The sequence below is a fragment of the Periplaneta americana genome, chromosome 16, assembly GCF_040183065.1.
Source record: "Periplaneta americana isolate PAMFEO1 chromosome 16, P.americana_PAMFEO1_priV1, whole genome shotgun sequence".
NCBI classification, from domain to species: domain Eukaryota; kingdom Metazoa; phylum Arthropoda; class Insecta; order Blattodea; family Blattidae; genus Periplaneta; species Periplaneta americana.
In genome coordinates, this window is record NC_091132.1 from 167,247,960 (window position 1) to 167,273,449 (window position 25,490).

General features: G+C 35.9%; 1 protein-coding gene across 1 annotated transcript; it reads right to left on the reverse strand.

Annotated features, from left to right (window-relative positions):
- Positions 1–435: 435 nt before the first annotated feature.
- On the reverse strand, positions 436–19,903 carry LOC138691819 (zinc finger protein ZFP2-like). Its single transcript, XM_069814289.1, has 5 exons — positions 19,448–19,903; positions 13,024–13,121; positions 6,557–6,790; positions 4,497–4,579; positions 436–2,420 (listed from the first exon to the last, which is right to left on the reverse strand). Exons 2-5 carry the CDS (start codon positions 13,117–13,119, stop codon positions 1,292–1,294), a joined length of 1,542 nt encoding a protein of 513 aa, XP_069670390.1. The 5' UTR covers positions 13,120–13,121; positions 19,448–19,903; the 3' UTR covers positions 436–1,291.
- Positions 19,904–25,490: the final 5,587 nt, after the last annotated feature.

Consider the following 25,490-nt stretch of genomic DNA (forward strand, 5'->3'; position numbering starts at 1 on the left):
GTAATATATAACCTATAAAATCTAAGCTACAACAAACTTCATTTGTATTCCAATTTTCACATAAATCGATTCAACCACTATCGCGTGAAAATGTAACAAACATCGAGACAGACAGACATACAAAGAAAAATTTAAAAAAAGCGATTTTCGGTTTCAGGATGGATAATTATACATGTTAACACCAATTATTTTTGGAAAATCGAAAATTACCAGAAAAATTATGGATACAGTTTTATTAGTATGGATGAACGCTTATCTATTGCAATTATAAAAAAATTGCATTGGTGAAAACTTTTTTTGAGCAGTGTACACAATTCCGCGGAAACAGATAATGTAAAATTAAAACTGACACTTATTTCAAGCGCCTTAATATCAAACAAAATATATAGCCAATGTTATAAACATTTATTTTGTTAGAAAATTTAGCAACGAACACTGAATTGTAGGAATTTACAAATTGTTTACAATTCAAAATTACAAATGTCAGATATTGTCCTGCAATATGAAGGGGTGAGAATGAGATAGTCCCAAGTCACACCTATAATAAAACGATAGTCTTTGTGAACTCATTTCTTACACGTGTGGAGAAGCTACCAGTAAAATATTGTGAAAATTACTCAACAAATGACGTAGCTATACGCAGAAATGACACCGCAACTAATAGTATTGGACTCTAAACATTTAATACTCGTTCTTGTAAAATGCCAGTGCGAATTAGGACAATATCATTCTCACCCCTTCACATATAATATGAAAAAAATATGTTATCAATCTTCTTCAGCTATCCTGTTTCGAATAAGTTGCGATGTATCCTTGCATGTGTATAAATTTTTCTCTCTCCATATGTAATTTATATATAAAATACAAATTATCTGTAGCCTGAGTGTAGGCGTATATGTCTCATTAGGTTTGCTTCGAGTGTGAAAAATTTTCCACAGTAATCACACTGCAAAGTCCTTTCGTCTGTGTGAAGGACAGAATGTGCTTTCAAATGTGAAGATTTGCAGAAACGATTTCCGCATTCATCGCATTTAAATGCTTTCTAATCTGTGTGTACGGGAAAGATCATACAGAATACGCGATATTGAGAAAGACATTGCACTGATATCACATGTGTATGGTTTTTCTATCTTGTGAATCGTGAATGAATCTTAAAAAACGCCACCTGTGTGAAACATTATTCACATTGATCACATTTGAATGGCATCTCCCCTTTGTGGATGGAGGAGTGATATTTTAGGGTTGCGTATTCTGAGAAAGACTTTCCACACATGTCGCACTTCAACGACCTCTACCTTGTATGTATGCGGGAATGAATTTTTAGAATCCGTGTTCCTGAGAAACACTTTCCACAAACATTGCATTTGAATGGCTTCTCCCCTGTGTGAACGTGGGAATGATATTTTAGGCTTCCGTAATCCTTGTAAGATTTTCCACACGTGTTACATTTCAAGGGTCTCTCCCCTGAATGTGTGCGAGAGTGATATTTTAGGGTAGCGGAATGTTTGAAAGATTTCCCACACATGTCGCATTTGAATGGCTTATCGCCTGTATGTATGCGGGAGTGACTGCTTAGGTTCCTATTTCCTGGGAAACACTTTCCACAGACATGGCATTTGAATGGCCTCTCACCTGTGTGAATTTGAGAATGAGTTTTAAGAGTTGTCAACCGTGAGAAAGATTTTCCACATATGTCGCACTCGAACGGCCTCTCACCGGTATGTATCCGGGAGTGAATTTTTAGAATCTCTCTTCCGGTGAAACACTTTCCACAGTCATCACATTTCAAAGGTCTCTCGCCGGTGTGAATGCGGGAATGATATTTTAGGCTTTTCAACTGTGAGAAAGATTTTCCACAGACGTCACATTTGAATGGCCTCTCCCCGGTGTGAATGCGGGAGTGATGTTTCAGGCATATCAACTGCGAGAAAGATTTTCCACACACGTCGCATTTGAATGGCTTCTCCCCTGTATGTATGCGAGAGTGAATTTTTAGATTCCATCTTCCTGAGAAACACTTTCCACAGACATCACATTTGAATGCCGTCTCACCTGTGTGAATTCGAGAATGATTTTTAAGACTTGTCAATTGTGAGGACTTTCCACACGGGTCCCATTTCAAAGGTTTCTTCCCTATGTGTATGCGGGAGTGACTTTTTAAATGTCCCGGACTTGAGAAACACTTTCCACAGATATCGCATTTCAGTGACTTTTTCAATGTATGAGTCTGTAAATGACGTTTCAGAGATTGAGCCGTTGCAAAAACCTCATTACAGATGTTACACTTATTAGACTCATGGCTTAACTTACAAGCAATTGAACTGTCAAAGTTGTAGCTGCAACACTGTGTTAATACGTCTTCATTACGAGAAATTACGTCGCATTCTGATGATCGGCTCTTTCTAACATTACTGGCATTGCTGAAATGAAAATTTAACACTCTAAACAACTGGTAAACTCAAAATAAATGGGCATTCATATAAAGACAGAGAAATCGAATCAATCGTAATTGAATGCTAAGTATTAATAGTACATTGTGAAACGAGCCTATAATGGTAGTAATTAAGACGCAAGTATGTTTGTTTATGAAACGAGCGCAAGCGAGTTTCCTTCATTTTGCTTAAGGATCTTTGAGCATCAGCAACTGTCACAGGAATTGTATAGAATATCCTAATGGCTATACAAATATTTGGAAACAATCTGTCCAGTTATAATTGCCTCAGACTATTTAGGAGATTCAAGGGTTTCAGTGGGGTTGGCCCTAAATTATAGGCATGAATTGATTTTAAATATTTCGACTCATCACTGATCTCTTTGTTAATGTCTTCATAATATTTTTCACGCAGTGTCTTCATTATTTGGAAATTCATATATGCCATTGATAGACGCATATGAGACGTAACTGTCCTCAAGGTAACAAGTGTCTACCTTAAATCTATGCAATTGAAAATATATATATATATATATATATATATATATATATAAATTACTAAATTTCAGCATTTTTTCGTTATATTATGCGAATCCCTCAGGATAATCCTTGAAGTTTAGGGACATAACTATTTGCCTGGTTTGTATTTAGAAAATGCTCCTTCAATGATATGAGTGAAACATTTATCATTAGTCATTTGTTTTCAATAAGAAACTCGCAAATTCTATACCTCATTTTTGTATTTCAGTACCAATTTTTTTAATTTTGGACAACCCTGGAACCCAAACTATTTACATTTCTCAATTTTCCTCTCGGAATTATGCATATCATCTTAAGATCTCTTGATGAAAAAAAAAAATTTAATTTTTATGACAGTCATGCAAGATTTATTTTTCAAATTTGTTGAGTTTACATGGAATAACCCATTTATGCATTCTTCCAGGCAGCAGATATGTTGGGAACTGTGTGCCATAATTAGTGTAAATGTAAGTTCATGTATTGTGGGTCCCTATCACCACGGCATGGCACGTCCTCAGTTGCGGATTGAGGAGACGGCCTCCAGATATGGAGGATAGCTGTGAATATATTGAATAAGCAGTCGCGGACAGACGATGGGGGTTGGGCGAAGGGCTAACAACCCATCACCGTAAAAAACAGCTTGTTACGAATCCTTCAAATATTGGGCGAATCCAGAAATGCATATAGATTGTTAGTTGGGAGGCCAGAGGGAAAAAGACCTTTGGGAAGGCCGAGACGTAGATGGGAAGATAATATTAAAACGGATTTGAGGGAGGAGGGTTATGATGATAGATTTTATTTTTTATTTTACTGGGTTATTTTACGACGCTTTATAAACATCTAGGTTATTTAATGTCTGAATGAAATGAAGGTGATAATGCCGGTGAAATAAATGCAGGGTCCAGCACCGAAAGTTACCCAGCATTTGCTCGTATTGGGTTGACGGAAAACCCCGGAAAAAACCTCAACCAGGTACCTTGCCCCGACAGGGATTCGAACCCGGGCCACCTGGTTTCGCAGCCAGACGTGCTGACCGTTACTCCACAGGTGTGGACATGATGATAGAGAATGGATTAATCTTGCTCAGGATAGGGACCAATGGCGGGCTTCTGTGTGGGCGACAATGAACTTCCGGGTTCCTTAAAAGCCAGTAAGTAAGTAAGTTCAGTGTAATTTATGGTAAATTATGGGTTTTTACCCTATCCGTAAGCATTCGAATTTCATAGTGACAGGTTCACTATTCTCTATATAGAAAAGTGGAGACGTCTTCCGGGCAAAACACATAACAAAATGGAGGGTACGGAAATGAAAAAACCTCTCAGTAGCAGAGTGGTAGAACACAGCCAAAAATCGTAATTAGTCAATTTTTCGAATTATAAGTTAAATATGAAAGAAACTGTATATTGAGGTGTCGATATGGATAACCAAATCTATATATCAATAAAAACAGTATTATATAGCTACCCGAACATTAAAGTCCCATACAATCATTAAAAGAAGCTGTCAAAGATTGAAAGAAGAACTGAAACATGCAAACTACACTCACCTATCAAGCAAAATTTTATCCTCGTTTGAAGATATTTCTACTTTGTCTTCCAGATGAAGTCTGTTCAGATCGAATGAGTCTTCCTGGAAAGGTGAGAAAATAATGAACACAGCTTTAACTGACCACACAGATGATCTGTTCTTTCAATATCAGAGCTGAACCTCAATCCTAATGATTACCATACAATTTTTTTAGTAATTTTATAATGACTTTTATATGGAATAGAAGTCTTTTCTCCAAACTGTTTCCATATTCTTCCTTCAAGTATACTTCCTTACATTCAGGCTATTTGTATGTATTAAAAAGCAATCAATTACTTATATTTAAGTGTTAATAGTGTACGCAAGATTTAAAATGGATTATTAGAAAAAATTCGAATAAAGTTTTAAAATTGAAAATATGTGCACATGGTGTAGAAAGTGCCCGCAGTTTGTGCAACCACATCATCTTACAATATTCCAGATAAACAAACAGGAAATTGAGATTTAAACATCACACATATTGCCAATACATCATAATTGAAAGATTTATTTCTCCAAAAGCAAACTCTCTATTACGAATTGCTCTTTTTGAAATAATATATTACAACAAAATCTTCTTTCCTCCACACATGCGAAATATAATTTGACCGTTACTATCAAATATATCTAATATAGATTGTTCCATTGGATTCAGTAGATCCAGAATTCGAAATTTATCAAGATATGGAACTTGACGTATGTTGTCATTGTAGAAGAAGTTTGTAAGACATTTCATTGCAGATCAGAGTTCGAAAATTATGATTTTATAATGATAATAATAATAATAATAATAATAATAATAATCATAATAACAATGATAATCATGATGGTGGTCGAGCTGACGGTGGTGGTGGTGTTATTGATGATGATAATAATAGTAATTTTTAATATTATTATTATTTTTTTTTTAAGTTCTATAAGGTAAGAAATCTCTTTGCTGCTTCGTTTAGAATATAGTCCCACTGTACCCTACAATCACGAACAACTTTCCAGGTCTCATAATTTTTTAAAACTTATAGGTCCTCTTTGAGATTTTCCAAATATCTAATCCCAAGGCTGATTTTACAATTGGAAAACTCACCGAAATAAGGGTGTAGCCAACATGTCTATAATACAGGTTTCACGAGAAAGAAAAATTATTTCAAGGGCAAATTTCCTTAGGTTTATATTTACTAGTAGAACCTTTTCACTAATCAAGCATACATGTTTATTCAGCTATTGAATGCAATCATTAATTTTTATAAATAAATGCTTCAAAATTACTTTTTCTACCCAAGTCACATATTTCATTAATTTGATGTTACAACCATTCTTCAGGGAAGGTCTTCAATTATCCCAATAAATTAGAAAAAGAAATCGGAATATGGAACATGCATTCTGACAAAAAGAATTGTGAGTTAACAGCAGCTGAGGTACTGAAAAATGTGCCATTCTCTCATATTTGTTTGTGACAGAATAAAACAACATCTTCATAATGTATACTGAAATACTATTTTCCTATAAACTTAGTTGTTAACAAACTTCAATGACATTCAATCTTTTCCCGAATTTTAATAAATCTATATCATCATCATCATCATCATCATCATCATCATCATCACCACCACCACCACCACCACCACCACCACCACCACCACCATCATCAACCATAGAGGTTTATAATATAAGCCCAGAAGGACTGTTATGGTCGACAAAAGTTTTAATAAACATATTTATGAGTTTAAATATCTCACTTGATGACTAGCATAGTAATTTCTACATCAATAGCAACAAACACATATTGTAAATTTGCAATAAAATCCTGATGCTAAGTTCTATTTTTTCCATGCATTCGAGATAATCCTTTCTGTTGTTCTCCTCAAATATGTATTTGCACAATATTATTTAATTTCATGTTCAAAAACGAGAGCAGATTAAGTTTAGAAACTATTGCAAAAAATAATAAAAGGAAAATCGATTAATATTTCCAGATTATTAATGCCTCCCTGTTATACTTAAATCACACTAGCTATATCTGCATAAAGATATTGAAACACTTACATCAACTTCAGATTTCACCATAGGAAAGGTAATAGGCACAGGAGTACTTTCAACTTCAGACTTCATTATAGGAAAGCTAACAGGCTGTGGAGTGTCTTCATCTTCACATTTCATCATGCGAAAGCTAACAGGCTGTGGAGTGTCTTCAACTTTTATCTCAGATGTGAGACCATAACTGTGGTCCACACATTCTGTTTTGATGCCTGACACTTGCAGATGCGATAAATCCTCTTCCTACAAAACATGAAGATGTCAAGAATAAATAATTTAGCCAAGTTCAAATTGACTGCATTCGTAACAGCTATCAATCAGGTTCTGCATGGCAATCACTGGCTAATTATTTCAACAAAGGCAACAATTCAGAGAAGAAACTTAAAGGTAGAAGAGATACGAGACTTTAGGGACTTGTGGAATGGTAGATAATTAGCCAGGTCTTCCATTCTAAAAATAATTTACATGCTGTAATATGAGTAAAAGAATCAAACTCATTATCTACACCATGTGAGTAGACGTCTTCTCGAATTCGATATTTTATTACTTGTACTGAAGACATAACCAAATTGGAATTATAAAAAAACATAGCAAAAGAAACAAACATTGGAAATATCCAACCTCAAGGTTCTTCATCATAGAGGAGGCAAAACTTTCGGCTTTTAAAATCCCCATAGGAATAATGTGATATACGAGGCGTTAAACCCAATTGACTTAAAGCAGATAACGTAATAATCTTCCTTAAATCATATTCAAAATTGTTCTTAAAGTAAGTTCCAAAAGGGTGTAGTAAGTAAACGGGAAGATACTTACAAACCATTTGTGTTGCATTGTATTCCCCATACTTCAATTACTTCTCAACATAATATCCACAAATGAAACGTGCATTTCCATAATGTTGTAAGTGCCGATACTGGGAGAATCTATTTTTTCACATATGAGTCATTCCATGTCAAATCAACAAATTGGCTGTGGCACAACTTTTTCGGATACTGGTGAAAATTGTTCCAGTTATTAATTGGTATTGACTATGGGTACAGGCAAAGAATTTTGTGCGAAATCCTACTCATTTCTTTGATATGCACGTGTGTGTACAGTACTTCATCCCTCGATATTGGTGTGCGCCTATTCGGAAAAAAATCCATAACTTACAAACGACTCGAAATTTCTCTGTCAAAGTTAGTGACAATATATTCAAGAACATTTTGTACTATGTAGTGATACAACAGTGCAAAAAAAGTGTATATTATAATGTAAATAAAACAAAATATACAAAAATTGTGTCAATACTTTCATGTTGTATAGAAGATAAAGGCAAGGTGAAATAATAACGAAATATTAGTAGTAAAGACATTCAAACATTCTGTATGCATGGTGAAATTTTGAACTTGTATTTCGGCTCCCTTCCGTCTAGGCACGTGTGAACGTACATGCATGTTCAAACCTGCGCGGAGCAAGACTAAACATGTCTTGGAGGTGATGCGGCACTCCACTGTCAGTCTCGGGATATGCAAACTACAGTATTTGTCATACCTATGTACAGTAACGTTCACTTTCATAATTAAGTGGTATCATCAGTAAATCTATCATTAATTGTGGTAGCTGTGTGTTACCTTGTTTCGAGCTCGTCACAGCCGGGGCTGACATCACACCAGAATTAGCAACTAGACAAGTTACCAGACTAAGAACTGTTGGGTTATAGGTAAGTGAATTAAAACTGTGCGCCGTTATTTATAAAGTGCATATTTTACAGTAGTTTGACGTTAACACATTTCTATTTCAGTGTATTTCACGGGTGATGCTAGAAGTAGGAAAATGTCCAAGGAAATGGATTCTTGTTCTGTAGGACAACTGACAGGTGATAGTTGTCACAAACTAACATATACCCAATCTATTGCCTTGTTGGACGTGAAAACCTTGCCTGATCAAGACAGACAATTATTGTGGTGCATACTGAAGAAACCGAAGTACATAGAGACTGTTTGTTATCATCATCTGAAGATATACTGCAGTGACAAATATACACATCTCTTTGGACGTAAATGTTGTGATCCATATAGTAGAAGACTTAAGACTGTTATTAAGAAGGGTTTACGACAGATAACAGAAGACCTCGTCAACAGAAAGAAAAAACTCTCTCTTATACCTGGACAGTGTGTATGTACAAATTGCTATACAAGATTACAAAATAGTAGTGATGATTCCGATGAATCAATGGACGATCAGCCATTCTCAGTACCACCAGACGAAGAGCGAGAGTCAATAAATGTATCATTTTCACAAGTAGGAATATCACCCTTAAAGCAGAAGAGACTCAGCAGTGAACAAAAACAAGCGCTAGGGAAGAGAAAGTTAGCACAAGCTTCATCAGCTATCAAAGGTAGACTGGAAAAAGCTCTTCAGGTTACATTAGATTCGAGTTCAAACAATTCAGAAAACGATTTGGTTGCTCTTGGTAGGGACTATAAGGACCTTCTTGACTGTGTTAAAAGTTCCTTACAAACGGCATTGACAGTTCAAGAGAAAATGTGACTAGTTACAGTTGCGCCACGAAGCTGGTCATTAAAGAAAGTAGCTCAGGAATTTGGAGTATCAGAGTATATTGTAAGAAAGGCGAGATCACGTGGTTTGTTCTTTGATATCACAAAAAAGACTGGCCATCCCGTGCCTGAGAACGTTAAGACAGCAGTAGTTGAATTTTATGAAGATGATGATTATAGTCGCGTATGTCCCGGAAAAAAGGACTTTGTGTCTGTAAAAAAGACTACAGCAGATTCTATTGTACGAGAGCAGGTGCAAAAGCGTTTAATATTGTGTAACTTGAAAGAATTGTACATATTATTCTGCGAGAAAAACCCCTCACTTTCTATTGGGTTTTCCAAATTTGCCGAGCTGCGTCCAAAACACTGTATACTGGCAGGTGCAAAAGGAACACATACAGTGTGCGTGTGTGCAATACACTAAAATGTAAGACTCGTGGTGCAAAGTTTAAAACACATACTGACAGTTCATGGAATGGATGAAAAAAGTCTCCTTCAAATGATGGTATGTTCTACACAAAATGAACCCTGTTCCTTATCAGGATGTGAAAAATGTCCTGGCCCTGGAAAAGCACGTGAATTCTTGCTGGAAAGTGAGGAAAGCATGCAGGACGTTGAATATAAACAGTGGGTGACAGTAGACCGATCTACATTGAAAACACTTGTTACACCATTCGAAGAATTCGTTGAAGAGCTCATTGATAAGATATGGGTAATTTATCGTCCTCATAGCTTCATTGCTCATAATCAGGCCCAATATTTGAAGCAGTGCAAAGAAACACTAAAGAAACACGAATGTGTAGTACTGGTTGATTTTTCCGAAAATTATACATTCATAGTTTAAGATGTGGTTCAAGGCTATCACTGGACAAATGACCAGGCGACACTCCACCCGTAGTTATTTATATGCACCAGGATGAAACACCAACCGTTCCCAAGCCCGTTTGATGCATGTAACCAGTACTTTTTACCATTTCCAGAAAGTGTTAATTCAACACCTCAAAACATTAGATGACAATATGAAGAAAATTTTGTACTTTAGTGACGGAGCCGCATCTCAGTATAAAAACAGGAAGAATTTTGTTAATTTAGTTCATCATAAAAATGATTTTGGAATAGATGCAGAATGGAATTTTTTTGCCACAAGCCATGGGAAAAGCCCTTGTGACGCTATTGGTGGGAGAACGAAAAGACTAGCAACAAAAGCCAGCTTTCAGCGTCCATATATGGACCAAATTTTGTCGGCCAGAAATCTATACAAAATTGCAAATGAACATATTGCTGGAGTGAAATATTTTTATGTCAGTAAAGAAGACATTCGTCTCACGGAAGTGGAACTGATGGAACGATTTAATAACTCTGTACGAATTCCTGGTACAAGAGAAAACCACTCGTATATACCATTATATGACAGACATTTGAGAGTTTCCAGAGTTTCAGTGTCATGTAAATTCGTTGATATATCTGTAATAAAGTAGGCCTGAATATGCAATAAAAATGTCATAGATCAGAGTCAGTAAAATTCATTGTCAATTATGCATGTCAATGATAGAAATGTTGTATCTCTTCCAAGAATAGAAAATACAAGCCAGTTTTTTTGTATTGATAGTACAGATAATGAATAATCTCCTGTAAAAATATCATAATGTTTTCCATGTGCCTTTTCACACAATAAAATAAAAAAAAATACTTGAAAAAATTTATTTTGTTTTCATTTCAGCAAAGGTCGAACAGTAGATCAAGATGTCTCACAACTCAGAATGAGGCAATACAACACCACTATAACTGGAAGAAATTTCGTGAATTTCTCTGCAGTAGTTTGTCTGTAATTAATTTTTTTCCTTTCAGACAGAGCGTCAAGAATCTGTACATCCCAGCATACTCAAATGTACATTTCTCGAAAACTACTGTCCCATAGAACAAAATACTGTGTTTCCCTTCCTATGATACTGCAATAATTGTTCAGACTAAGTTTCACTCAAATTTCGAATTTGACCGCCACAGGTTTTCGGCGAAATTTGTTGATTTGAGATGGAATGACTCATATATCAGTTGCAGGTGCACTATTTGACAATATTACGGAAGGTTATGAAGAAAGTGCTGCTCCAAGTTATAAAATAGTGCACTTTTAGGATGTGCAAGTCACAACGTTGTATGTACTGTACGAAACTATTTTTGCTCCTACTGCAAACTTCACAAATTGGCACTTACAACGTTCTGGAAATACATGCTTCAATTATTGAGGCATTTATAGAGTCGTGGCATAAGTCTTTCTATCCCCTCATTGTAAAAATCGCCAGCCTGCGATGCAAACCACTCCCACACTGCTGTTTTCACTTCATCGTCGCCATGATCTTCCGTGTTGATATGGTTTATTTGAATTTCTTTTTCCTTGGTGATTGCAGTGTGCCTCAATTCCATGGACTGCTGCTTCGATTCAGGTGTCATGTGACACACCCAAGTCTCGTCACCTGTCACGATATGGGCAAGAAACTCATTGCCTTGCTCACTGTAACGTGTGAGAAAGCTCAATGCACTGGAAGCTCGTTTAGTTTTGTGTTCCTTGGTGAGCATCTTGAGTACCCATCGTGAGCACAATTTTCGATATCGTAATCGATCTATCACAATTTTGTAGAGAACACTCCGCGACATTTGTGGAAAATTCAAGGAACACGAAGAAATTGTGAACCTCCTGTCCTCATGAATTTTTTTATCGACAGCACGCACCAAATAGTCATTGATCAAAGATGGCCTACCGGTATGCTGCTCGTCACGCACAGAGACGCGGCCCTCGTTGAACTTCCTAATCCATCTCCTGACCATTCCATCACTAATGGCATCATCACTATACACCTCACAAAGTTGACGATGAATGTCAGCTGGTTTGATATTTCTCAAACTCAAGAAACAGATAACAGACCGCATCTCACAGTCGGCGGGGTGCTCCATCACATTAAACATTTCAACTGATCACAACTAACCACACACACGGACAGAAGCTCTGAAACTGCATGCACAGCTTGTCTGAGGTCTGAAGAAGAAAACACGCATGCGCAAAATAACGATTGTAACGATGCGACGGCTGTAAATGAAAACGGAACTTACTTTAAGAACACGCCTCGTATTTCAAATTTAACTCTGTATGCTTCTCTCCGCCCCCCCCCCCCAAATCATCACTAGAAATTCAATACTGTTGCAGAAGATCAGTGGAATAATATCTTTTGTACTACATATATTTAGAATACAATAATAGCATGGAATATTTTAAGCCACTATAATAAAAGGGATTCGGTAATTCTGTAGAAAAATTGATCAATATGATGGATCTAATCGAGAATCAGTGACAGGTTAAGTCTGGTTTTTTCAGGCTTTTAGTATGCCTAACAAAAAACACGTATAAGCAAGAGATACAAAAAAACCTGAACAAACCAGACCTAGAGCCTCATCTCTGCTGATAAAGATTTAACATGTTAAATATAACACATTGAATTTGACAAGTACACGGATACTACAAGTCCCAATTTACTTAACATGTCACTGACGTCCTTTATATTGACAAACGTTTTCTACCGAATTACCACGGATTCTTTAGCAAAATCGAATACACACACAGTATAAATCCACGTCTCCTTTGTGCAATGTTTTTATAACGATATCATTTCTAATAATATTCTCTGTAAATAAGTGTACGATCATTACAATTGATGTTTTCCTTTTAACCTGCGATATTAGAATCATTGTTATGGAAAAATAATTCGATTAATGCTTTGTTTGTTTCACATCTACATTTACCCTGTTTGGTTATTTTCTTATCCAGCAGCATTGGACTTTAACAATAGAATCAGATATCTACTCAGTACTGTATATGTCTAATTCCTTGCACATTGCAATTGATAGACAAACAAACAAAATACATAGAGAATCTTTTCAGTTTACCTCCGATAAAGTCGTATTCTCTTTTATTTCACATGTGTTATGTGGTTCTGAACCCAATAGGTCAACCACAGGTTCCATCTTGATCCCATCCATCATAACTGAAAGAAAAGTTCCAATAACTGAAAGTGATTTACAGAAACTGAGCTGTGCAGGCGAACGCATTACAAGTTGGCATGATAATTCTCTGGTCGCCGGGAAAAGGCACAAGTCAAAAAGAATAATTTTTCAGGAGAGATTTTCTTTTTAATTTACTCTTAACTGAATATAAGTATATATGCATAAGGGTGTAAATTATTTGACTTATTTGAACTGTTTTATCAGTAAAGCGAATTGAGTCAGTGAAGTTATGGTTTTACAGTGCAGTGAATAGTTCCGATCAGTGATAATTTATAGCGTCAATGAAATGTGTGCTATAGTGTCAGTGAAATGAATTAAAGAGTGTCAGTGAAATGCGTCATAGTGCCTCTACAGTGAGTGAGATGAGAGTAAAGTGAAAGACTATTGAAACTTATGTAGGGTCTATACATATATAGCTTGTATTGTAAAATTGGGTTATTTTATGTTTCATTATTAATTGTAATTTCTGTGTCAAACTGTATTGTGTATTCTTATTGTATTGTGTATTGTATAATTGTATTGTAATTTTGTTGTGTATTCTTTATATTGTGTATAGCACTGCTACCGGGTGCTTGCCCACTTGCAGTGTAAATAAATACATACACATAATAATGAAATTCATGTATATTGGTTAAAGTAAGATCCTTTTCAATTTAAAATACAAGAAAATTTATTATTTTAAAAATTAGAGGCCTAATTAGTCAAATCCACGCTCCTCACCTCCGTGCTGGGATCTTTCTAAAATGCGAAAGAGAGAGTGGTTAGCGGAAAACAACGGGAAGCTACAGCATATATCTTTCCCAAGAAAAACTGCAAACAAGGCATGATGAGTGTTTTCACAGTAAAAGATTCTGGACGTAAAATATCCCCCCATACAGAAGGGGATGCTGGGGAAGGACACATCATGAAGCAACCCAACAGAGAGAAGGAAAGAAGACTAAGGATTGGGACGTGGAATGTAAGGACTCTTCTGCAGGCAAGAATGTTGGAAAAATTGAAGCAAAAAAATGAGAAGAAGCAAAGTGGATGTGATGGGAATATCAGAATTAAAGGTGCGAAAATAATGGTGAATTGGTGAGTGACGAATTTGGGTTGTTTTATTCATATGGTGAGTGCAAAGGGAGTCATAGTGTTGGAGTATTATTGGGACCACGTGTGAAAGATAAAGTGATATCAGTGCGTTATGTAGATGACCGGATGATAATGGTGAGACTACAAAGGAAGACAATGGACTTACAAGGAGGGGACACCGAATTAAATAAGATTGTGTGATTTGAAAGTACAAGAAGTACTGTTTAAAGTCATACCTGGTATGGGTGGCCAATGACTCCTCGTTTTGAAAATATTGGCTATTGTTTGTGACATACTTCCGTTAGGTGCTCAATAGGGAAGCATTAGACTGTGTAACAGCGTAGCCCATATGGTTGGATGCTGAGTTGTTATCCAGGCAACCTCAGTTCGAATCTTAACTTATCCTATATTTTTTTCTTTTAATAATAATGATTAATATTGTGATCACAGTTATCTACTTACATACCTATATCGTATTTCTCAATGTATTGAATGCTTCATCACGTTTTAAAAAAATCACTAATTAATTAACATTGTATTGTAAAGGATAAACAATGAAATACTGCTCACGCACGAAGGTAAGATGTGTCACTGGTGTTTGTTATATTTCTGTAGCAGCTATTCCATTTCATTTTGTACCCAATTCATTATGATGTCATAAAAACACACAAAACATACATATTTCCTGCACCATGCACAGCAAATGAAAGAAGGTTGTCCACAGTCACACACATTTTTCCGCACTTCTGCTGCGAAACAGTTATCCTTCACATTCACAAACACTTCTCGTTCGTTTATCAATTTTGATGCATACTACGCATATTTCAACATGGCTTTGAATATAGGAACTGACAACTGAAAGTTAATTAAAATAATATAATAATAATAATAATAATAATAATAATAATAATAATAATAACAATAATAATAACAATAATAATAACAATAATAATAATAATAATAATAATAATAATAATAATAATAATAATAATAATAATAATAATAATAATAAGCTTTAAAAAATGAGAAGGCATTAGGATTCGAACTCGGGTTGCCTGGATGACAACTCAGCATCCAACCACATGAGCTACGCTGTTACACAGTCTAATGCTTTCCTATTAGGCACCTAACGGAAGTATGTCATAAACCAGGGTCGGGCATGAGTGTGGCTCCATTTAATCTGCCAGAGCTGCTCTCGCTCCGCAAGGCACTTCAATTCCAAGCCAGAGCAGAATGCTCACGCAGTGGCGGACTCACATTACAGCTACCTTCCCTCCATTAATATAACAAGAGCCACGCTTGTTCTAGTCATTCTGTCTGTCAGTACATAATAGTTTATAAGGATATTACATCAATCCATTGTACAGAACAGACTTTATAACACTCTTATTAATTTAATGAAATAAACTTCGCTCTATGCACACACACAAATCATTAGGCTTATTTACATAACCCATACGCACATACTGCAATATCCTCACCACGGTTCTACGAGACAGGCGTATGGCTTCCACTTCCCCTACTTGCTGTGGACAGAGTTCATCTGCCAATATAATTAAACATCGCTTGATGAAGTTACCTTCGTTGAATGTTTTCAATTCCTTTGCAATTTCGTGGCAAATTTTGTAGCTAATTCTCATAGCCGATTCTCTAAGTGCATTATTTTCATCCCGTTAATACATAATATAATATAATATAATATATAATCTATGATATATGATATGATATATGATATGCTATGATATATGATATATGACCATAAATTAATACAACTTAAAGAAAATTTTTCTCAGGTACATTATATTAGAGTATTTATTCGATATTTATATTGCATAATAAGTTATTATAGTACATTTAGTAATGTATAATTTTAAATTATACATATATTATGACATATCATCATCATCGACGCTACAGCCCAATTTGAGCCTCGGCCTCCCTTAGAACTCTCTTCCATGCATCTCTGTCCCTGGCACCCAACCACCACCCTTTAATTCCCACTTTCTTTAGATCCTCTAACACTCCATCCATCCATCGCAGTCTTGGTCGTCCTACACGCCTTATTCCTTCAAATTTATTCCCCATAACTTTCTTGGATATCTCATGATCTGCCATCCTTTGCACATGTCCTGCCCATCTTAATCTTGATATTTTAATGACTGTAACTACATCAGGGGACTTATATAGTTGGTAAAGTTCAAAGTTGTATCTTATTCGCCATTCTCCATTATCACATATTGGGCCATATATCTTCCTTAAAATTTTGGTTTCAAAGGATCTCAATCTTGACATATTAGTCTTTGAGAGGGTCCACGTTTCACTGCCATATGTTAATACAGGTTTTACCAGAACATTATAAACATTGCATTTTGTTTCCCTTGTAAGAAGTCTTGACTTAAAGTGCCTCAATAATCCAAAATATGTTTTATTAGCACTTTGAATTCCCCTATCAATTTCTTCGCTAATATCATTATTGTCATTGATTAATGAGCCCAGATATACAAAACTAGAGACCCTCTGAAATTTATATTGATTAATTTTTAGATGGGTTGTTGTTATCACGACTCTTTTTTGTTTTTTGCATCCAAAAATCATGTACTTGGTCTTCTATTGGTTAATTTTCAGCCCTTATGACATATCACAGTATAGTATATTACAGCGGAAGGTCCGTCTTCAAAGTTCGCCATCATACTGCAAAGTCACCACTGCACCTACACTGAATGACGTACAGTATGCATAAGTCACAGCGCTCGGAAGACCCGCTCTTTAAAGCACACAGAGCTCATTTCTCAGAATCACGTAATGTGCCCAGCCCTGTCATAAACAATAGCCAGTATTTCCAAAACGAGCGGTCATTGGCCACCCATACCAGGTATGACTTTAAACAGTGTCTTGTACTTTCATGTCACAAAATCTGATGTAATTCGGTGATATACGGAGCGTGTCCTCTCCTTGTTAGTGCTAGTGCATGTTTATATGCCACAAAGTGGATTAGCAGGCGATGAAGTGGAAGAAAGCTATGACAGGATAGAAGACAAGGAGAAGAAGGGAGCATGTAATCCTAATGGGCGACTGGAATGCAGTTGTAGGAGGACAAGACGGAAGAACAGCTGGAAAATATGGACTGGGAAAAAGAAATGACAGAGGAGAATATTTGGTGAATTTCTGTAAAAGAATTGCAATGATTGTTGGAAATACATTATTTCAACAACATAAACGAAGAAGATACAAATGGTCATGCCCAAGGAACGAAAGGAGATATCAGACAGACTATATATTGGTACAGGAAAGATTCCGAAATTGCTTAAAAATGCGAAGACTTTACCAGGAGCGGATATTAACTCCGATCATGTCCTACTGATAGGCGAAGTAGATATTCGTCTGAAGAAGATAAGAGAGAGACAGGTGACGAAATAACTGAACATGGAAAAAACTGAAGAATGAACGAGACAGAAGAAAATTTGATTTAAATTTTCAAGAGAAAGCCGCTACATTAGAATCCACACCTGAGAATAGTAATGAGTACTGGACTCATTTAAAAAGTTGTATACAGACAACAGTAGAAGAAACAATAGGATACACAGAAGGTGTGAGAATTAAGAAATCGTGGGTCACAGGGAAATGTTGGAGCAGACGGAGATGAGGGGAAAAATGGAAAAATATCAACACAGAAGGAGGTACAAGAAACTACAGGGAACTCAACAATGAACTAAGAAGAGAAACTGATAAAGCAAAAGAAGACTGGATGAAAGAGAAATGTGAAGAAATACAGAATCTAGAGAGAAAAGGTAGTAAAATGTTTGAACTTCACAAATAAGAACAGGAAATCCATGTGGACGACATCGGAAATGAAATAAAAGACAACAACGAATACTAAGCAGATGGACGAAATATGTAGAAGAGTTATATGACACAAAAAATCGTCCAGATGACTTAGCTATAAGAGACGAAGATGCCACATGAAAAGACGAAAAAGGATTCTCTATTTTAAACGAAAAAGTTGAACTAGCGCTTAAGGACATGAAGAATGTGAAAGCAACTGGAGATGATGGAATCCCCATAGAATTAGTGAAATGCTTGGGAGAATATAAGAAGCAAATTCTATCATTATGCAACGAAATATATGAGAAAGGCGAATGGCTTCAAGATTTTACAGAGACAGTGTTGATTCCCATACCGAAGAAAAATAATGAGAAGAAATATAAGGAGTTCAGGACTATCAGTCTAATATCGCACTCGGCGAAGATTCTCTTGCGAATACTGAATAGAGGTTTATATTCTAAGATGGAAGAACAGTTGAAGGAGAGCAGTTAGGCTTCAGGAAGGAAAAAAGTACGAGAGATGCAATTAGACTGCTACAGACAATCGGTGAAAGATACCTAGAGAAAAATAAAGAAGTGTATATAGTAATTGTGGACCTAGAAAAGGTTTTTGACAGAGTGAATTGGAATAAACTGATAGGGATCCTAAAGAAAAATTGGCGTTGATTGGAAAGAGAGAACTTTCTTCAGTAATCTTTATATGAAACGAGCGAAAGTCAGGATAGGAGAAGAAATGTCAGAAGAAAATGAAATTGGAAGAGCAAGTATGTCAAGGATGTCGTTTATTACCTAACCTGTTAAACATCTACTTGGAGGGTTTAGTAAAGAACTGTTTTCACAACATGGGGGGAGTGATAATGGAGGAAGAAGAATAAAGTGCATAAGATTTGCTGATGATATGACGTTGTTAGCAAAAGAGGAACAGTATGGGTTGAAGATAAATGCAAATAAGACGAAGAACATGGTTTTATTTTTTTTATTCTATTGGGTTATTTTACGACGCTGTATGAACATCTAGGTCATTTAGCGTCTGAATGAAATGAAGGTGATAATGCCGGTGAAATGAGTCCAGCACCGAAAGTTACCCAGCATTTGCTCTATTGGGTTGAGGGAAAACCCCAGAAAAAACCTCAACTAGGTAACTTGCTCCGACCGGGATTCGAACCCGGGCCACCTGGTTTCGCGGCCAGACGCGCTGACCGTTACTCCACAGGTGTGGACAAGAACATGGCCACAGGAAGAAAAATATTTCTATTACTAGGCCAATCTTCGTTATCCTTCACACTTTTCATGAGCCTGACGTCTTATTTGCGTTTCATTATGAGTTAGATGTGTTAAATAAGTGGATAGCAAAGTTATATGAGCCCGAAGTATGTTACAAGACATGTGGGTTAGTTGAGGCGATATCTACTTACGTGACGTGAAGCCGAGGAATGTCAAAAGCTTTCAATAATTTAAGAACGATTTTTCTCCGTGTAGCCCTTTGTGAGGAGGTATCGAATCTTAACTTCAATTATATACGATGCAATCCATAAAATCTCTTAAAAATACAAAATTACAACTGATCTCTTCCACAACTGTACTTCAGCGAAACGAATCTCCTACTCTCTCATATACCGAAGGTGAAAACAATTGGCATCCAGATTCCACACAAAGCGCCAACCATAGAGATCAATGATGCCGTGAATGTGATGGAGTTTACTCGTTTACTGCTCCTCACAAACTATTATCGGCCACTACATAGTCACGAAGGTCAATACGTAGTAAATATGCATCCATTAGTTGCTAACCACTATGATCGCTACTAACGCCTCATCACAGACAATGCGAAATAGTACTGGCACAGTCTGTTATTCCTAGTATCCTCAAAACTCAAGCTTCGTGATTGTATATACTAATATAGACTGTGTATCGGCATTCTAGCAGAGTTGCCAATGTGGCCATTCTGGCGCCTTTTATATTCCTTGTGGCGATGAAAATTTTCATTTAGCGATATGGCAACTTTACTGGCGTCTTTAATATATGTGTCTACCCATTTCACTTTGCGTGATTCCGGTTCCATCTTAAATTTATAAAAATAATGCAACTAAAACATTCTTTTCACAAGACTGTGATCCATTGTACGTAATATTCATCAGAACGTAAATATCTGTCAGTTATTGTAATTCCGTTAATTTTCAAAAGAAGGCACAGTAACGTTCAAGATTGGGTAGAAAACTTCTCCAGGCTCTGGTACGAGAATCTACAACGTTTATATGTGATTTACAAGGATGTTTTTATAACATAATTAAGTGGAATTAACGCATATAAATATACGGTATTACATTAATTTATTAAATATGTGGATTATATTACCAATTAAACTTTTAGTTTAAAATAGGCCTACATGTAATTTACTTCCAAACTTCGATATTAATCAATAGAAACGATGTTGAGCAGCAAGCCGTTAATTAATAATAGCGGAAATTCAGCGATTTACTAGGCCTATTAGCATTTAGCAGATTCTTTCTTTTGGTACAAGGAGGGGGAGAACAGCCTGGGCTAAAGATAATAATTGTAGTTTAATTAAAATTATATATTCAAGCCTCAAAATTCGGTACCGATATTTAGTCATAATTCAATATCACTACCATTTAAAAACAATGTACCATTAGACTCACCTAATGCAGAAAATTAACATTTTCAGGCCGGTTTCAAGGGCGCTACAGATTTTAAGAAAAATTCGAATGAAGCAATTTGTAAAGTATGTAAACCTGTAAACGACAGAATACAGGTTGGACAAACAGCAAAATGCAAGTATCAAAGATACACATCATAGCTGAATAATGCCATTTAATGGCCCTGTATCTTTGTATTAAATAATATTAACAATAAAATAATTACTCCTACAAATTTATGAATGTATATAAATGGTTATGTTCATAATTACAATGTAAGACTTTTTCTTAAAGTTTATTACTGCTTTCACTATCATCTTCAGGGATAATTGGCTACTTTCTGGCGTCTTGTTGGTGTATAGCTGGCGACACTGGTCTGGAATGATCTGACAACCCTGCGTTTTAGGTTACAATCGTTTTGGTTTCTCGCCGTTTATTGCCCTGTATTGACTTGCCTTCAACGTTGCCCATGTTCAAACAGAAAATTATGGAATGGAATCATAGTTTAAAATCTCGTATTTTCCACAAAATTCTCACAACATAGACTATTGATAATAATGCAATACTATTTAAACTTTACAAAAGATACAATTAACTTCTCGCATAGAAACCTCATAAGTGAGATCAAAAGTCAACATTCATGAAAGCGAAGGAGATAATGGGGTATGGTGACCAGTCCCTTTACTCCTCCATTGTATACATCATTGTCTAGTTATAAATTACACTAATAAAAGTTCAGATCTTCATTTGACACATCGTGAAGTGAGATGTACGGCACTACCAGTACTCCCTGATAATAGATTTAGATATCAGCAAAAACCTCAATCAACGCTATAAATTGTTGTGATTAAATAATTATTTAGGAGAGTGTGACGCAAGCTTACGGTTGACCGGAGAAGGAACTAGACTGTCCTCTGTGAACTTAAATGGAGAGCAGGATAAATATGAAACTTTTACATTCATGGATTACCTAAAAAATTATGGGTTTCATAAATAATATTTTCCATGTTGAAACTTTCGTACACTACTTTTAACACTTGAATATAAATAATAGATTAAATGGCGATCTTTCTCGTGTTAATTACGTAAGCATGTGCGGCTTACAGCTGTTTCGGTCCTACTTAACACCATCCTCAGAACCTACTAGATCTCGGCGCTATCTCAACTTCGCTGCCTGTTGTGTGGATGCGTTCGTGTGATAAAGAGTTGTGTCAAATAGTGTGTGTGTTCTGAAATTGATCTGTGTGTTGAGAATTTGATTAGGGTGTGTTTCAATGTGTCTGTATATTTCATATTGTTCTAGTGTGTGAAGTTTTTGGTTTTTGGGTTGTATGTGTAGGATTTCCATGTCTGTATTTATGTTATTGTATGTATGGTTAGCATTAGTTATGTGTTCGGCATATGTATATATGTATTGTGTCCTCAGGTTATTGCTTTAATGTGTTCTTTGTACGGTATCGAGTTTGGGATGATTTGCCCGTCTGTCCAATGTAGAAACTGTCGCAACTATTGCATGTGAGTTTGTATACGCCTGTGTGGTTGTATTTATTTCTATGTGTTGTTTGTTTTTTGAGATGTCTTTGTAGTATGTTTTCTGTTCTGTATGCTATGTTGTATTTCGGTTTTCTGAATGAGGATGCGATCTTGTGTGTGTTTTTTTGTTTTCGTATGTTAATGTGATGTATTTCTTGTGTTGAGATAGCGCTGAGATCTATTAGACTCTGAGGATGGTGTTAAGTAGCACCGAAACAGCTGTAAGACGCACATGCTTACGTAATTAACACGAGTAAGATCACCATTTAATGGATAATATATTCTTATGCAAAGCGTGAATTTTGAGGAATACTTCTAACGAAAATTAATGCATTATAATATAAGTAGGCGAGACTGTTGTACCTTGAAACACATTTCACGTTTTATTTTGGAAAATGAACATTTTTAAAGGAAAAAATATTTGAAATAATTAATGAAGATTCCTTTACAACTTCCTGTATGTAATTTCCTGTTTTACAGATCTATTAAGGATGGAAAAAATAAACTGAAGGTATATGTAATGTGTTCAAAGGTACAACAGGTTCATGTACCTTGAAAAATACCCTCTTCTAATTTGGAACACATGGAATATAGGTGGGAATGTAGCTGTAAAAGCTGACAGTCATATTAAAAAATATATTTGCCATCATAAACCAGACCAGGCTTCTCTGATTGAGATTTTATTTCCTGTAGTTGCAATAAATGTTTCAACAGCTTTCTTCAAGGCATACAGATCAAGTGGATGCCTCGTAACTCCAGACTTACATGATCTCAAAATAAAAAAAAAACCAATAGTATCGTGTACCTTGGAACATGTTCCATGATACAAAATGTTTTGTGTTCCAAGATACAAGAGGGTGCACTTTTAAACAAATATGACTCCCAAAAAGCAGAGATTAGAATAAATCACGAAAATTAAAATGTGTTATTACTCACCAGATGAGAAGGAACACACTGTACTTGATTGATAGTCATAAGTACAATTTGGTCTTGTGTTAGAAAACATATCAATGAAAAAAAAAAAAAGTATGAAGATACACTATGCTGAAGGTACAACAATTTCCCCTATAATCGCATATCATATCTAGTTTAAAAGTATCCCTTAACGCGATAATTTATCGTATGTTTGACACCTCTACTTGGTATTGAGAGCAGCCATCATCGTTCATTTAGAAGACAAAGAAAGAAGACTGACCAATATGGCTAGCATTCTGATGACGAGAATTTCGGATCCCAAATGAACGAGTATAATGTACACTACAACAGAACTTATGTATCTGTAGTAATTTAGAGGGCGGATTGAACGGTTAATAAAAAATATCGAATAATCCTTCACATGAAAGATTTTCAAAAATTAAGTGCATAATACCCATTAATTTGAGAAAAATTCGTTCCAGCGCCGGGAATCGAACCCAGGATCTCTCAGCTCCGAGCGCTGGCCGCTCTTTCCAACTGAGCTATGCCGGGACACGATCTACGGTGCTGGCCGACCTCTTCTCATTATATCACCTATGGCCTACTACCTGCATTTTAGACATATAAGTCATATATGCAGGAGTGCATATTTAAATGACTTAATTCCATATTCAACAACAGTTTCTGAATACTGTTAACATTGATATATACATATATTCGTATATATGATAGTGTCCCGGCATAGCTCAGTTGGAAAGAGCGCTCAGCGCGCAGAGCTGAGAGGTCCCGAGTTCGATTCCCAGTGCCTGAACGATTTTTTCTCTAATGGGTATGTACATATTGACTACTAACAAAAAAAAATAGTAGTCTTGATTATTCAATGAGGACGGCGAGACCTCATATATATGAGCCATTCAGAGCAGAAGTGGTGTAAGTCAAAAATGGGTAATGAGGGTTAAAGTAAACATTCTGTAAAATACAGCGCAAAGTAGCAATTAAAATTCAATTTATTTAATCTATTAGTAGCCAGTGGATAGCAAGAAGGCCACATAAATAACTACTTTGAGCTGTATTGTACAGAATTTTTACTTCAAACGTCATTGCCCTATTTTGAATTACACCATTTCTGCTCTGAAAGGATCATATGAATATATGTATATAAGTGCATAATAATTACATTTCGTAATTTCCTCCGTGATATTTTGTTTAAAATGGCTACATAGTGGATCAAAAGTTCAGTGTCCGGTTGTCAGTGACAGAATTTAAGGTCCAAAAGTACTCCTTGTGGTGGATAACTGCATGAAGATACGAATAATGGAGGTCTCATATTATAGATTTACACAGTTTATATATTGTAGTCTTTTCTTTCCCAAATAAACGCAATTATTATATTTTCTTCAGAGTTAGCATAATACATTTCTTTTGTCACCATGGACGATATTTTTGCATAGACGTTATACAGTATGGCCACACGAACAGTACAAGGACTGAATAGTTCATTGGTTCGAAATTGTGGAAGCTCTTCGGGTCATTTCTTTGAAAGCAAGTAGTGAGTATATTCAAGTTGGAAAAACACTCCCTTCCACAAATAACCGTCTCTGTTGCTGGCAGCAGTATTATTCTTACTGCATAGGCCTGCTGTGTAATAGTGAAGGCTTGTAATAACCCTCTCTAGATTACAATAGGTACTAAAATAATATTATATTTTTTCTGTAGCAAGAAAAATAAAAAACGAGAGAAAGACAATCGCATAATCCACCAAACGGTTACATGGGAGATTGATAATAGGGATACAACCACAGGCTAGTATATACAGTTACGAAGCTCAATACGTAATAAATTTGCATCCAGAGAGAGTTGCTAACCACTAGGATCGCTACTATCGTCTCATTACAGACAATACGAAAAAGTACCTGAAGAGTTTATTGTTTCTATCACCCTCAAAACTCAAGCTTCGTTACTGTATATACTAGATTAGAATGTGGTTTTAATGTATATATCCTATCTCTACAGAATTCACACAGACAGGGCTTACAAATTACCTCTGGTCTATGTGTAGGGCTAATATGCTTTATAAGGTTACCCGTATAAATGTAATTTTTCCCACAGAAGTCACATTTGAAACGCCTTTAGAGCAGATGTCCCCGTCTATGTCTTTGCATACTTCCCGAATGGGAAAAAGTCTTTTCACAAACTTCATATTCAAATGCTCTCTGGCGTGAGTGTACCCGAATGTGCTTTTTTAAATATTCCGACCGTGAGAATTACATTCCACAGACATCACACTTGTATGGAATTTCAGCGCTGTGTATACATGAATGCCTCTTTAAACAACTCGAGTTTATGAAACACT